Source organism: Hetaerina americana, unplaced genomic scaffold, assembly GCF_022747635.1.
Source record: "Hetaerina americana unplaced genomic scaffold, ioHetAmer1.1.p SCAF_18, whole genome shotgun sequence".
NCBI classification, from domain to species: Eukaryota; Metazoa; Arthropoda; class Insecta; order Odonata; family Calopterygidae; genus Hetaerina; species Hetaerina americana.
Window position 1 is genome coordinate 128,838 of NW_027286741.1, and position 13,445 is coordinate 142,282.

The 13,445-nt window shown below is 38.3% G+C and overlaps 1 protein-coding gene across 1 annotated transcript in view; it reads left to right on the forward strand.

The window, feature by feature from the left end:
- The window catches only part of LOC139687215 (zinc finger matrin-type protein 3-like), a 175,989-nt gene that overhangs the window by 16,243 nt on the left and 146,301 nt on the right, over nucleotides 1-13,445 (forward strand). The window contains exons 6-8 of the mRNA XM_071584337.1: nucleotides 3,785-3,951; nucleotides 8,972-9,109; nucleotides 11,715-11,854. Of these exons, the coding sequence (XP_071440438.1) occupies nucleotides 3,785-3,951; nucleotides 8,972-9,109; nucleotides 11,715-11,854 (445 nt within the window). The remainder of the gene's footprint in view (nucleotides 1-3,784; nucleotides 3,952-8,971; nucleotides 9,110-11,714; nucleotides 11,855-13,445) is intronic.

The window sequence follows — 13,445 nt, forward strand, 5'->3', positions numbered from 1 at the left end:
GGCAGAGAGGCATTGACTAAATGACTAAGAGGAACTAAAAGATGATTGCAGCATTTCCCCTTTGAGACTGAGCATGAGACATCATCCCATCCAGCTGATTGTATAACAGCAATTTTGCTGATAATGAAATCATTTCCTTTTTACTGTCTGCATAGCGGTAAATGTTATTGGGTGCTGAAGTGGGCGGGTTGTAAACATTTAAATGTGGTTGAAGGGGAACTTAAATGTGTAACGCTTTTTCTATAGAATTTATACAGTGGCAGAGATTATCACATTGGATTCAATAATTAGTACATTGTTTTAGAGGATAGGATTAATTGATTATTTACCATCAAAATGAGATTTTAATGTTTAATCCTCAGCAATTGCTTCGTATCTTAGATATTGTTATCTCATTCCTTCTTTTCTGATTGAATACATATCTAAATATTGATGCTCAATTGAAATGTTGATTTTTCAGGTTATCACAAAGTAGGCCATGTACATATTTTCCAGAAATAGATATGGAGAATTAATTTTGCCTCTATTTGTTAGAAAATTAATATTTTTAATAATTAAATTACAGTGTGCTCTATTATCTCTTGAAGGAAAAGGTTATAACAAATAACCTTTAGCATGAAAATTTTACAATGAATTGCAGGTACCATTTTGAAATGTGTGGGTAAGCAATAAATGCTAAGTATATGGGAAGGCCCAGATGTACCCAGCCTGACCTAGAGATGGTGGTAGTTGCTTGAAATACATCACTGTATTAAAAATTACACGATCTTTAAAGGATGTGTTTCGAGTTTGAAGATTCCACGTTGTTTAGTATTTTTTTGGCAGCCATCAATAGTGAACGTTTTCAGTGAATTTGTGAAAATGGAGAAAATCGGTCATCGTTATGCGATACAATACTTTTATTTGAAAGGCCTCAGCCCAATTAATATAAAAGCTGAACTGGATTCAACTCTGGGTGAGTCTGCTCCTTTGTTTACAACAATAAAACATTGGGTAGCAGAGTTTAAACGAGGCAGTACGAGCTGTCAAGACGAGCATTGTATTGGTCAACCAAATGAGGTGATGACTCCAGAATCGGTGAAGAAACTCCACACAGTGGTACTTGATGATCATCAACTGAAAGTGCACCAGCTAGTAGACATAGTAGGCATTTCAAAAAGTGCAGTACATTGCATATTCACAGAAAACTTGGACATGACAAAGTTGTGTGCAAGATGGGTGCCGCGTTAGCTCACACTCAAGCAAAACCAGTGTCGTGAAGAGGTTTAAATTGAGTGTTTAGCAAAGTTTCACAGCAGCAAAGCAGAATGAATTTTTGCACCTTTTCATAACCATGAATGAAAGAAGGGTCCATTACTTCACACCCGTGACAAAAGAGCAATCAAAACAATGGATTCAAAAGGGAGAACCACCTCCAAAGAAGACGAAGACTGTTTCACCTGCAGGCAAGGCCATGGCGTCGCTTTTTTGGGATGTGCGTGGGATAATTTTCATCGACTATCTGGAAATAGGAAAAACTATCAACGGCGAGTATTATGCAAACTTATTGCAATGTTTGAGCGAAGAAATCAAGTAAAAGTGTCTGCATTTGGCTAAGAAGAGAGTGTTTTTACATCAAGACAATGCACCAGCTCACAAATCCGTTGTTGCAATGGCCAAAATACATGAATTAAAGTTTGAATTGGTATCTCATGCACCCTATTTGCCAGATTTAGCCCCCTCAAATTGTTTTCTCTTCTTAAACTTGAAAAAATGCCTCGGTGGTCAAAGATTTTCCAACCGTGAAGAAGTGATGTCAGCTGTTAATGGGTATTTTGAGGAGCAAGACAGTTCTTATTATAAAAAGGGTATTGCATTTATGGAACATCGCTGGGAAAAGCGTAAAGAGCCGACAGGAGATTATGTTGAAAAATAAATTCATTTTTTTCCAAAATTTTTGTGTTTTCTTTGTTTGGTCGGGTACTTCTGGGACTACCCTTTTATTAACTAAGAGATATACAGAAGAAGCAAAAAAAGTTAAGCTCAATTTTACAGATACGATGATCATCATAACAATTAGGAGTTTTCATGGGAACTGCAACATTATCTCGGTAGAATGTTTGCATTGGAATGGCTTCATATCTAAGGAGTTACGATTGCATGTCCTTAGGGCAAAAACTGCATATAGTTGGATGGCCCACCACACTCTGAAATTATGCACGAACTTCAGCCTTTATGTTGAGAATGAAAGTATGATTGTTGCTTAGGAAGTTAGGTTTGTGCAAGGGATGCCTGGTAAAATGAAGAAGTTGAAAGGTTCCTTGAATATATTCTATTGTTTCAGGCTTCACTTCGTGGAAGTAATTGATATCCATTATTGAAATAGAAAGAAAGACTTGTACTTTTCCACAGATTTTATTATACGGCACGACGCGTTTCACCGACTTGCGGCATCATCAGGTACAAATTTGCAAAACAGACCCAGGATAGCCTTCTCAAATCAGGCATTTATAAACTGAAATGCGAGGATTGCAACAGCGTTTATGTCGGTCAGACCGGCAGGAATATCAAGTTACGAGTCAAGGAACACGCTAGGTGTCACAAAAATCAGAATAACAACTCTCTCTTCGCCAAGCATTTACTAGAATTCAACCACAGCAGTGACTTTGTCCCAGAGATATTACACACACTCCCAAAAGGATTAAAAATGGACGCTCTCGAGCAATTAGAGATTAGAAGGCACTTGGTGAACCCCAACACGATACTTTGCAATGAGCAATTATTCCCATACCCCTCCCCACTCCTCTCCGAGAAATTAGCCTGGAAATGGTCAAAACAATCCATCAACGCACCTGCGAGCCCCCACCCCCCTCAAATCCTTCCAACCCTCCCCGCCCCCACTCTGTCCTGAGGGTATATATGCTTGCTCTGTCTGTTTTGCAAATTTGTACCTGATGATGCCGCAAGTCGGTGAAACGCGTCGTGCCGTATAATAAAATCTGTGGAAAAGTACAAGTCTTTCGTTCCTTGAATGCTAAGGAAGTGGCTCACCTGAGGTTTAATGAAGCAGATGACGAGGAAGTTTGGGAGATGGCATGCCAAAGATGTTTGCAAAGAGAAAAGCAACGAATGCACCCATATTTTGAGAGAAAGTAGAGAAATAATATGAATGCTATAAACAGAAATTAATCCATAATTAGGAATCAGAGAAAAACTGTGTGGAGTTTACAAAACTTTATAGTAGTATGACTGGTTTCACCATCACACACTTGTACGTGACGTCTTAATGTAGCCCCAATGTGATGAAATGTCACATATATGACAAAGCCGGTCATAACACAATAAAGTTTCGTGAAATCTACAGAGTTTTTATAAATCTTCAAGATGTGATTTTGCAAGGTTGAGCCTGATACCACTGAGTTGAATAATGCATGATGATTTTTAAGAAAATGAGGAGCTGTTTTGGGAATGGATAAAAATGGAATAAATGATTTTAAACTTTGTAATCAGCATCTAAATACCCTCTGTACCTACCTGTTGGTTGATTCCAGTAAATAAATCTGGTAATTTTTGGATGGAGAACCAATCAAAAACCATTGTGCATAGATACAGTATTATGAGGGAAAAGTTGAATGCATTAAATGAAAGATTCACTCTGGCAAAAATACCTTCATGTTCTTTAGACTCCTGTTGAGAAGAGGATGAATTGCGGGTGCTGTGACTTTATGTTGGTAACGTGTGTGCTTGGATTGTTTATTTAAAATAGAGATTAATTAACATTCAGTTTTGAATTGATGTGTTTTAGACTCCCGGTGACAAGAAGCTCTATTGTGAGTGGTGTGATTTATCACTCACATCACATTTGCATGCCCAACAGCACTACAGGGGTAGAAATCATCAAAGGGTTGTAAATGGTTTGCAGCCACTAAGGTCTGGATACTACAACAAGTTGACTTGCAAATGGCAGAGATTGTAAGTATGAATTCTATCATCATCTGATTTGATGTATCAGTTTATTCATATATCAGTTTTATAATAAGTCTACTTTTGATGTAAATTGATGATCAAAATATAAAATTTCCTTTGGAATTTGTGGCAAAACATGGTCATTCTGCTTGCTTCTGTGGCATTCTAATAATGGCCTATACTGGGTACGACAGTTAAATCTGGACAAATGAAACTTTTGTTTAAAAGAGAATGCATTTAAAAAAATGCAAATGAAAATGAAAATCCTTTTACATTTCAAGTAGTGGTATCTGTCAAGAGAGTGACATGCCTCAATGCAATTACCCCCTTCAGCTGCAATGACCGCCTTAGATATTGTCCTCCTGATTCGATCGCACGCAGTCTTTAAAACAGAGCTGTCAATAATATATTAGCGAATGCTGCTACGATATCGGTGCGTAGAGATGCGACATTGGGGTGCCTCGTCTTATTGGTATTTCCTTTTGACTGCACTCCAAACATACATAATAGTCGAGGGGGTTCAAGTCCGGGCTGTTCAGGGGGGGGGGCAGAACTCCTTTGACCAGAACATGTCAATGTTATCTGAGAGCCAGTTTTGGACTAAATGACTCGTATGAGCTGGTGCACCATCCTCCTGTTGGAAGACATATTGTCTCTCTCTGAGGCCAACAGTTACCATCCATGGTGTCACGACATTCTTCAACATTTGCTAATTCGCTAGCATTTGCAAAATTCCTCTGAAATCAGTACCTGAGTATTTCCTCGGATGAGATTTCCTCGCTGGGTTAGCAAAACCTTCCCAAGCAGACTTCTCCGAAGCATTATACTTAGCTACAATATCATAAACAGTTGACCTGGAGTACCAGAAGAATCTAGCTATTTCTCTGGGCGAACGCCCTGCGCGAACACTTTCGATAATAGCGGCTCTCCGATGGTACTCCACAATGGTACGTAACATAGTGGCCATTTTGCGGTTATGGATGTTTACTAGATGCCTATAGCTTTCAAGGATGCAAATCGCAACCACCAGTGGAACTACTAAATGGTGGGAAATTGAAATTTGTCTGTAGATAAGAGCCGCACCCTGTATATACTAAGACATCTGAAAGATATGAGTTGAACAAATGTCTTTTTAAAAATATTTGACTTTAATTATCATGGTAGGTTACTCTGGTAGGTGACATGCTCAACTAAATCTAAATATATCATCCAAATTTAAACCAGTAAGTGAAATAGCTTTCTGTGAGAATGATGGTGTCTGTTTTGCTACCAAAAATTGGAAAGCAATGGTTTTGCCTGGAGTGGGAGGTTAGGCAGAGCCAGGGGGAATGTTGGTCGCGTATTACACACAGCCGTGAGAAAACTTATCATATATATTCCACCCTTGAAGACATGGGTGTATTTGATAATGGGTACATATTACTATCAGAAAATTGTGGAACCTTGCATTGAAATCTGAAGTGATTTTTGAGTTAATTTAACAATCCTGAGTGATAGAGTTTGGATGGAGCTAAGCATCTGTTATGAAAAATTTACTGTCCAATTGGCATTTAGTCTTAATATGTTGAGCATGGGAAATAATTTGATATTGATGATCTCTTAAACGGTAAACATATTTGTTTTGGACTTTAATTTTTTTAAAAATCTGTATTACCTAATTCCAAAGAAGTTTTATCAATAAATTTGTTAATGAGAGTTATGAGCATTAAAAAATATATATGGCTGGCATCTGGTGAAATGAAGGAGTTAGATAGACCATGAACATGTGTTGCATATTTCATTAGATTTGTAAAGTTGAAGGAATAAGTGCCTCTCTGGTTCTTCTCGATCCCTGCCTTTGAAGCACATGGACTTGCGTTTTTGGGGAGCACAAGGCACAAGGTGACCTGACCTTCAACCCCTCACATGTATTTTCTCTACTCTTCCGTTTGATCATGTCAATTAATTTACCCCTGTGCCCACCAGCCATTTGCCTTCTGCCTTCATTCCTACATTATTGTTCTAGTGAGGGATCTGCTGTCATTAATGATTTGAATCTTGATGCCTATGTAATGAACCAACATGGTTTCAAGTGCTGTTGGAAATTTTGGCTGTACAATGTTAAATATTCCTCAATGTATGAGGTCTTTAATTAAGCAATGAGACTAATTTTTTTCATATTTTTCTATTCAAATAGAATTACAATTTTATGTTATCACCCTCAAAATAACTTCCGTCTGAATCCACACAGCGCTGGAAATGGGTTGGTTCTTCCATAGCAGTGCTGGAACTCCGATTCACGCTGGAATAGCCTTCAGCTGGTTGGTTACAGCCGTTTGAATGTTTCCGACTGTCCCAAAATGAGTTCCCTTTTTCAACTTCGGGATGAGAACAAAGTCACAAGGACTCAGGTCAGGCGAATAAGGAGACTTGAGGATCCACAGGAATGCTTTCACTGGCCAGTAACCCGTTCATTGAAAGTGCTCTGTGACTAGGAGCATTAATTGTGATGCAACACCCAGTTAATTGTTCGGATTTTATCTCATCCCCAATTCATTGGTCAACGGTGATGTGAGTCAAATTCAACTCTTCCCTGACCATTCTGACCGTCAACCGACGATCTGAACCCACAAGATCCGGGATTCTGTGGATATTTTCATTGGCTCTTGAAGATGAAGGCCTTACACTTCGTGGTTCATCTTCAATCGGCTCTCTTCCATCTGAAAATGTCTTAAACCACCAGAAAACCTGGGCCCTCGACAAAACACAATCTCTGTAGGCTTGCTCAAGTTTAGTAAGAGTTTCCATTGCATTGTGCCCAAGTCTGAAGCAAAGCCTGATAGCACATCAAAATTGATGTCACTCATTTTTAGAACTCAATACAGAAAAAACTGTTTCACGCAAAAAATCACAATGGACAACCAAATGACCCGAGTGTGTTCAAACCCGTACTGAAGGTGGATCACATGTTCCCCTGCCGCCTCTCCAAGCCCAGCGTCTCCAGTGTTGCCAGATTGGAAGCTACGTGTCCAGTCTTATTACTTAATTTAAAGGCCTCCGATACCCCCATTTAGCTAAGTACAAGCATGTTTGGGATGAAAAGAGAGAGTGAGTTCTTAAATGAGACCTGGCTCAATTGTTTATCATGCCTGAGATGGAAATTAGACCTTAGAATCATAGAAACGTTGTGTAGGTGGGTCCATTGAAGGAGAAAGACAGCTCAATTTGTGTGACAGTACATCTGATGAATTCTAAAAGCATAGACTTCAACCAAAGTCATTGTGGAGGGTGTGGCCTTGACCCTTCACTTATGAACTTTCCAGTGACTTCTCCCTATTATAAAATGGTTAACCTGAAGTTTTCATTTGTGAATCTTTTTATTTTTTGAAACTATTATTTACAGGGGTTATTTTTCAGTATGGTCCATTTTTCAAAGAAAAAACTACTGAAGATATTGTCTACATTTGTTTTATCGCCTTACTCACTCTTGATGCCATTTTTTCTTTTAGTATTCCTGTTTTTTGTTTAAATACTTATCATATTATTCAACTTGTTATCAAGTACCCATGGTATTCAAATCAGCTGCCTGTGAAGTCAATCATTCTTTAGCAGCTATTTTTCACGTCATCATTGGAGTGAAACAACTGGCCACTAAGAAACTCCATTGGGTAGCAATTTTTTTCACAGCAAGACCTTAAAAAGTTTTGGTGCACCATGGCAGAATAATAAGTGATGCAGTCAACTGTCATCTGGAGTTATGTTACTTCACGAGACTTCATGACCTCATTTGGCTGCTCAAACTCAAGAGATATTCCTCTTACTATGCAGTGATAAAAAAACTAATTGAATGCTACATTTAAAAAACAATGAAACTATGTAGAAAATAAATAAGTGTGAGGAAACAAGGGAAGAGTTTTGGACTATATTTTTAGTAATTTTTATTTGAAAAATAGACCTAATTTAAAAAATAACTCTCATATACGTATACAGATTGAAAATCTTATTTTGGCATTAAGGGGGCATTGATTAGAGGTGTTTAAAATGCGGGTGGGTATGAAGGAGGAGGAAAAAAGTGATTGGACGGAGAGAATGACTAACAGTTGACATTTAGATGTGATAGGGGAAGACCAATAATTGCTCAATAAACTTTGAAGCATGCAGATAAAATAGGTAGGGGAGATATTAATAGATATAGGGATGTTAAAGACCACCACGGAAAGGAGAATGTGAGGAAAATGAGGGAGGGGAAGTTAGGGAAAAAGGTTTTTTTAATGGCATGAAGGACAGTGGACGGTATGAAAAATGAAAGGAATCAAAGCCAGGCAAATTAGAAGGATTCCAAGAAACTGCGGGAGATGCTGCAACAGTAATTTTTAACAGAGTCATCCATTGATATGCACTTCAATGCAAATTACATTGAAGTGAGAAGTAGTCCATGTGGTGCATAAGATGTAACAGTTGTTAGTGAATGTCCAAAACATATATTTAGGTAATATGTAAATGACCTGACATAATGGAAATAGTAAAGCAGCTTTAAGACTATAGAAAATACTATCTTTGTTACTTTTTGTTCAAAACTAAAATATGAAAAATATCTATATAAATGGTGTTGCTGAATAAACTAACATAAATCATTTATTAAATTTATTTTCTAATTTTAGTTTAACTTACTGCTCATGTTATATAAATGCTAAATGGCTGCTCACTTGTAAATGCATTGATTAAGGTGGAAATATTCTATATTATCAAACAATGCTTAATATTGTCCCTCACTTAATATTTAATACTGACCATGTTTTTTAGATCACTTTATTTTCAAGATCCTTGAATGTGAGAAATGGTGAAAATGACAGTGATCAGTTGAAACCTTGGGCAGTATTAAAGATTTAAGTGGGGAAAATACTAACTACAAGTAGTGCTCCATACTACAAAAATTGGTTACTTGTGCATGGGTTTACCCATAAAATATTTATAAAAAATTGTCTACTTATTGTTCATTTTTCATTTCATTGGTAGTATACATTTTATTCCCTTATTTTCATTTCAGCCCTCCAATGGAAGGAGTCTATGGTAGCAGACCCTCTGAGCCAATGTTTTATCATGATTTATTGAGTTCAGAGCTAATGGTTCATAGTTCAGAGAAGCCTTCTGAAAAACGAGAAGATCCTGGGGTGAAGAGAGGCAGGTGAGCTATAAGTTGAGCAAAGTAATTGGTGTAGTTTCATTTCTTTGTACTGCTTCCTGCCAGTTAATTTACAGAATTCCCACACTTGAGCACACTGCCAACAATGATGAACAGCAGTCAATTAACCATTTCCCAGTGTTATTTATTTTTTAGCAATATTTTGTACATTATTTTGTTGTTATAAATTTGCTATCTTATTACATTGGACTCATATACATATTTTACATTATTTCATGCTCTGTTAGTAAGTAAGTGTACTCAAAAAAGTATGAGGCATGCTCATATTAAGGGCCGTTTGGTCACCGGAAAAAATATACCCATATGAAACACATTTTATTGGCACTTTTAGTTGGCTAAAAACCTACTTCACTTCTCCACATAATTGCCATTCACTTCTAAGCATTTTTCGTACCGCTGCACCAGCTTCTTCAACCCCTCTGCATAGAAGCTTGCCACCTGAGAGTTGAACCAATTGACAACGCCGTTCTTCAGTTCCTCTTCAGTTTCGGAATGTTGTCCACCGAGCCACTGTTTCAAGTGCAAGAAGAGGAAGTAGTCGCTAGGTGCAAGGTCAGGACTGTACGGTGGGTGGTCACGGAGTTCCCAATGAAAATCTTGAATTTTCTTATTGGTTTTGGCAGCAGTGTTTCTGTACCCAGCTTGCACACAATATGTGGTATCCGAAGTTTTCCGTGACAATATTGTAGACAGTAGTGTGTCCAAGTTGAGGAAATTGTTCAGACACCCAGTCATTAATCGTCAATCAATGATCACATTGCAGTTTTTGTTCCACTTGCGAAACAATTTCATTGGTCAGAATACGGGTCCTGCCACTTCGCTCTTCGTCATGGACATTTGTTCGCCCATTTTTGAAATCACGGCACCATTGTCCAACCTTTCGTTCACTCATAAGTATAGGTCCATAAACTAGGCATAACTCCCGATGAATTTCAGCAGCTGACAATCCTTTTGCATATAAGAATAGTATGACAGAACAACGCACTTCACAGCTGGCGGGATGAACGATTGTTGTTTGCATGAACAGACAAGCGAATGACTTCCAAAACAAAACAAATGCTGCTATAGCTTCTCGATGAATCAGTAGATGGCGCTGCAGGAGTAAAACTGTGTTCTGAAGTGCCAATATTTAAATATAAGCAAACGACCCTTGCTTTATGGATATGCCTCATATATGAATGTAGTATTTATTTTATACATTTACATTGACATTGAAAGTACTTTATTGAAAATAAATATTGTAATACAATGTCAAAATGATAGACATAGAATTGAGCACAAGTCCTGGTAACTATGGGACTCAGTCCAATAGACTGTGTATTGTACCTAGTACCAGGTGAAGCAAGGCTTTTGCTCTCATCATCATCCTTTCATAAAATCCTTGCGAAGAGAAATCGACTGCAACAGTACGGAAGAGGACCAAACCAATTAGGATAGGCACTTGGAATGTAAGAATGATGCCGAGGACAGGGACACAATAAAATAAAAATTGGGAGATGTAGAGAGGAAATATAGATATTTTAGGTCTATGTGATGTGAGATGGAAGAACAGCAGGATTTACTGGAGTGATAGTTAAAGAATAAAACACAGCAGCGGGGACGAGAGCTAACAAGGGATTGCCATAATATTCAATAAAGAGATAGAAAGAAGCCTAGTCAACATGGAACAAGTCACAGATAGAATATTACTAGTAGAGATAAAAGCAGAACAGACAAACTTGGTCATTGTTGAGGTATACATGCCACTGAGCAATCATAAGGAGGAAGAAGTGATTGCCCACCAACACCACTAGGGTGTGTGGCAGGGGTCATTATGCACCAAGCATGCAACATCAAGAATATCATTTTTCTTAATTTTATTTAAGGTATATTTCTGCAAAATTTCTGTTTTTATTTTGTTTGGCACAGGAATATGGTTACTGAATGATGATGGGTGTAGATTGGAGGCTTTTGAAATGTGGGTGTGGAGAAGAATGGAGAAGGTAAAATGGACAGAGAAGAAAACAAATGAGGAAGTACTTGGTATGGTGGGCGAAGAGAGGGGTTTGTTGGGAGAAATCCTATGGAGGCAGGAAAAACAGATGAAGGGCGTATTGATTGGATATAGTGGGATGCTGAAAACTGTGGTATATAAAGGGGAAAATGTTTGGCAAACAAGGAAGGGGCTAGAATAGGATATGCGGATGTTGGATGGGATGAAGGGAATCGAGGAAAGAGGGGAAGGGGATCAGCATGTTTCAGTGATTAGTTTACTGGCTTCCCAATCAGAGGGTCTGGGTTTGAATCCTGGAGACAACAGATATTTTTCAGTGTTACCCTGATTCCTGCTTGAGGTGCTTTGTAGAGAACACTTTGAGTGAGTACACCATCTGTGGGATGGGACATTAAACTACAGATCTCTTGGTGCCTTTTGCTAAGAGTAGGCCAACGCCAGGTTTCTTTCCACCCTTCATCCTTTCCCATCCATCCCTAATAGTGCAAATGACCAGAGCTGTTGGTTACCTCCCCTGATAACTGCCAACACTTGTACACTGTTGAGCAGTGTCCAATTTGCAGATTCTAATTTACTCTAATTTCTCAATTTTAGATTCTTTTGTGAGCTGTGCAATATCGGAGCTACCTCACAAGGACAACTGAACATACACTTTAAAGGTGGAAAGCATAAAAAGGCTGAAAGAATGTTAATACAATTAAATCTGTTGATGGAAGATGATGATATGGTGAAAGGTAAGTTATCTTTTCCCTTGTCTTCAAGTGTTTCATTATTTTTACGGGTATTGGCAGATTGTGTGGCAAACTTTTCCCAGAAAGTTAGAGCCCATATAGTTGGTGAAACACAGTTGAAGTTTTTTAAATACCTAATTTTCAGAAAGGTTGACTTTCATTGCATGAGAATGAGAGTATTAATATGTATTCAAAAGCCTAGTTTTTAAGCAATATTTAGAACACAGCAGTATACTGAAATTTGTCCAGGAGAAATCATTCATATTGAATGATAACCTGTCATATGGAATAATTGTTTATTTCATGTATTTTTTTCCATAAAATTCATCCATTTGTGGTATGATATAATGTTAGTGGAAAGCAACATTACCCTCAGTCGATTGAGTTGTGAGACTTTGGCGTAATGTAGTGTAAGCATAGTACTGCTTATATTGTTCTTCTAGCATACAGATATTTTTGTAACATTTAAAACTGTGCTAATTGCTTATAACATCACAGTTATAAATTCTACATTTTTCAAACAAATAATGTTTTTCATAGATTTCAAAAAAGTGTTTAATAGGGGGAATTGGGAAAAATTAATTAGTATATTGCAGAAAATAGGAATAGATTGTAGGTAAAGGAGGCTAATCCGCAACCTGTACATGTCTCAGACTGCTCAGGTGCGGGTGGGAAACGGGGAGTCCGGATGGGCAGTGTTAGGAAGAGGTGTAAGGCAGGGTTGCCCATTATCACCGTTGCTGTTCAACCTGAATGCAGAGGAAATGATTAAAGAGGCATTGGAAGAACTCGAGATAGGAATGAAAGTGGGCGGGGAATTCGTAAAATCAGTTAGGTTCGCTGATGACCAAGCTTTAGTTTGTCAGTCAGCCAAGGGGTTGCAAGCATTGCTGAGTGAATTGGAAACTCAGTGCGACAGGTATGGGATGAGAATCAACATTAATAAAACAAAGGTTATGCGATTTTCTAGAAAGAAAAAGGATAAGCTAAGCATTAAAATAGGAGGGCAAAAACAGTAGAACAGTTTACGTATCTCGGAAGTATTTTGGACCAACACGGTCAAAGTAGTAGGGATGAAAGGAGAAGAATTGCGCTAGGCAAAGAGGCTTTCACAAAGAGGAGGGAGTTGATGACAGGGACCTTGAGTAAGGATATTAAGAAAAAACTTTGATATGGAGCATAGCTGCAGTATGCACGGCGTGGAAACGCGGTCATTGAAGCGGTAGGATGGACATAGACTGGAGGCTTTTGAAATGTGGGTGCGGAGAAGAATGGAGAAGGTGAAATGGACAGAGAAGAAAACAAACGAGGAAGTACTTGGTATGGTGGGCGAAGAGAGGGGTTTGTTGGGAGAAATCCTATGGAGGCAGGAAAAGTGGATGAAGTGGATATTGACCGGCAGCGGGATGTTGAAGACTGTAATAGAGGGGAGAATGTTAGGCAAACGAGGAAAGGGAAGGAACAGGATAGGGATGTTGGACGGGATGAAGGGAGGAAGGAAGTACTCAGAGATGAAGAGGGGTCTGATGTAGAGTAGGATGTTGTGTTTTGCTAGGGGTCACAAATTATTAAACTAGTAATTATGTCCATCCAA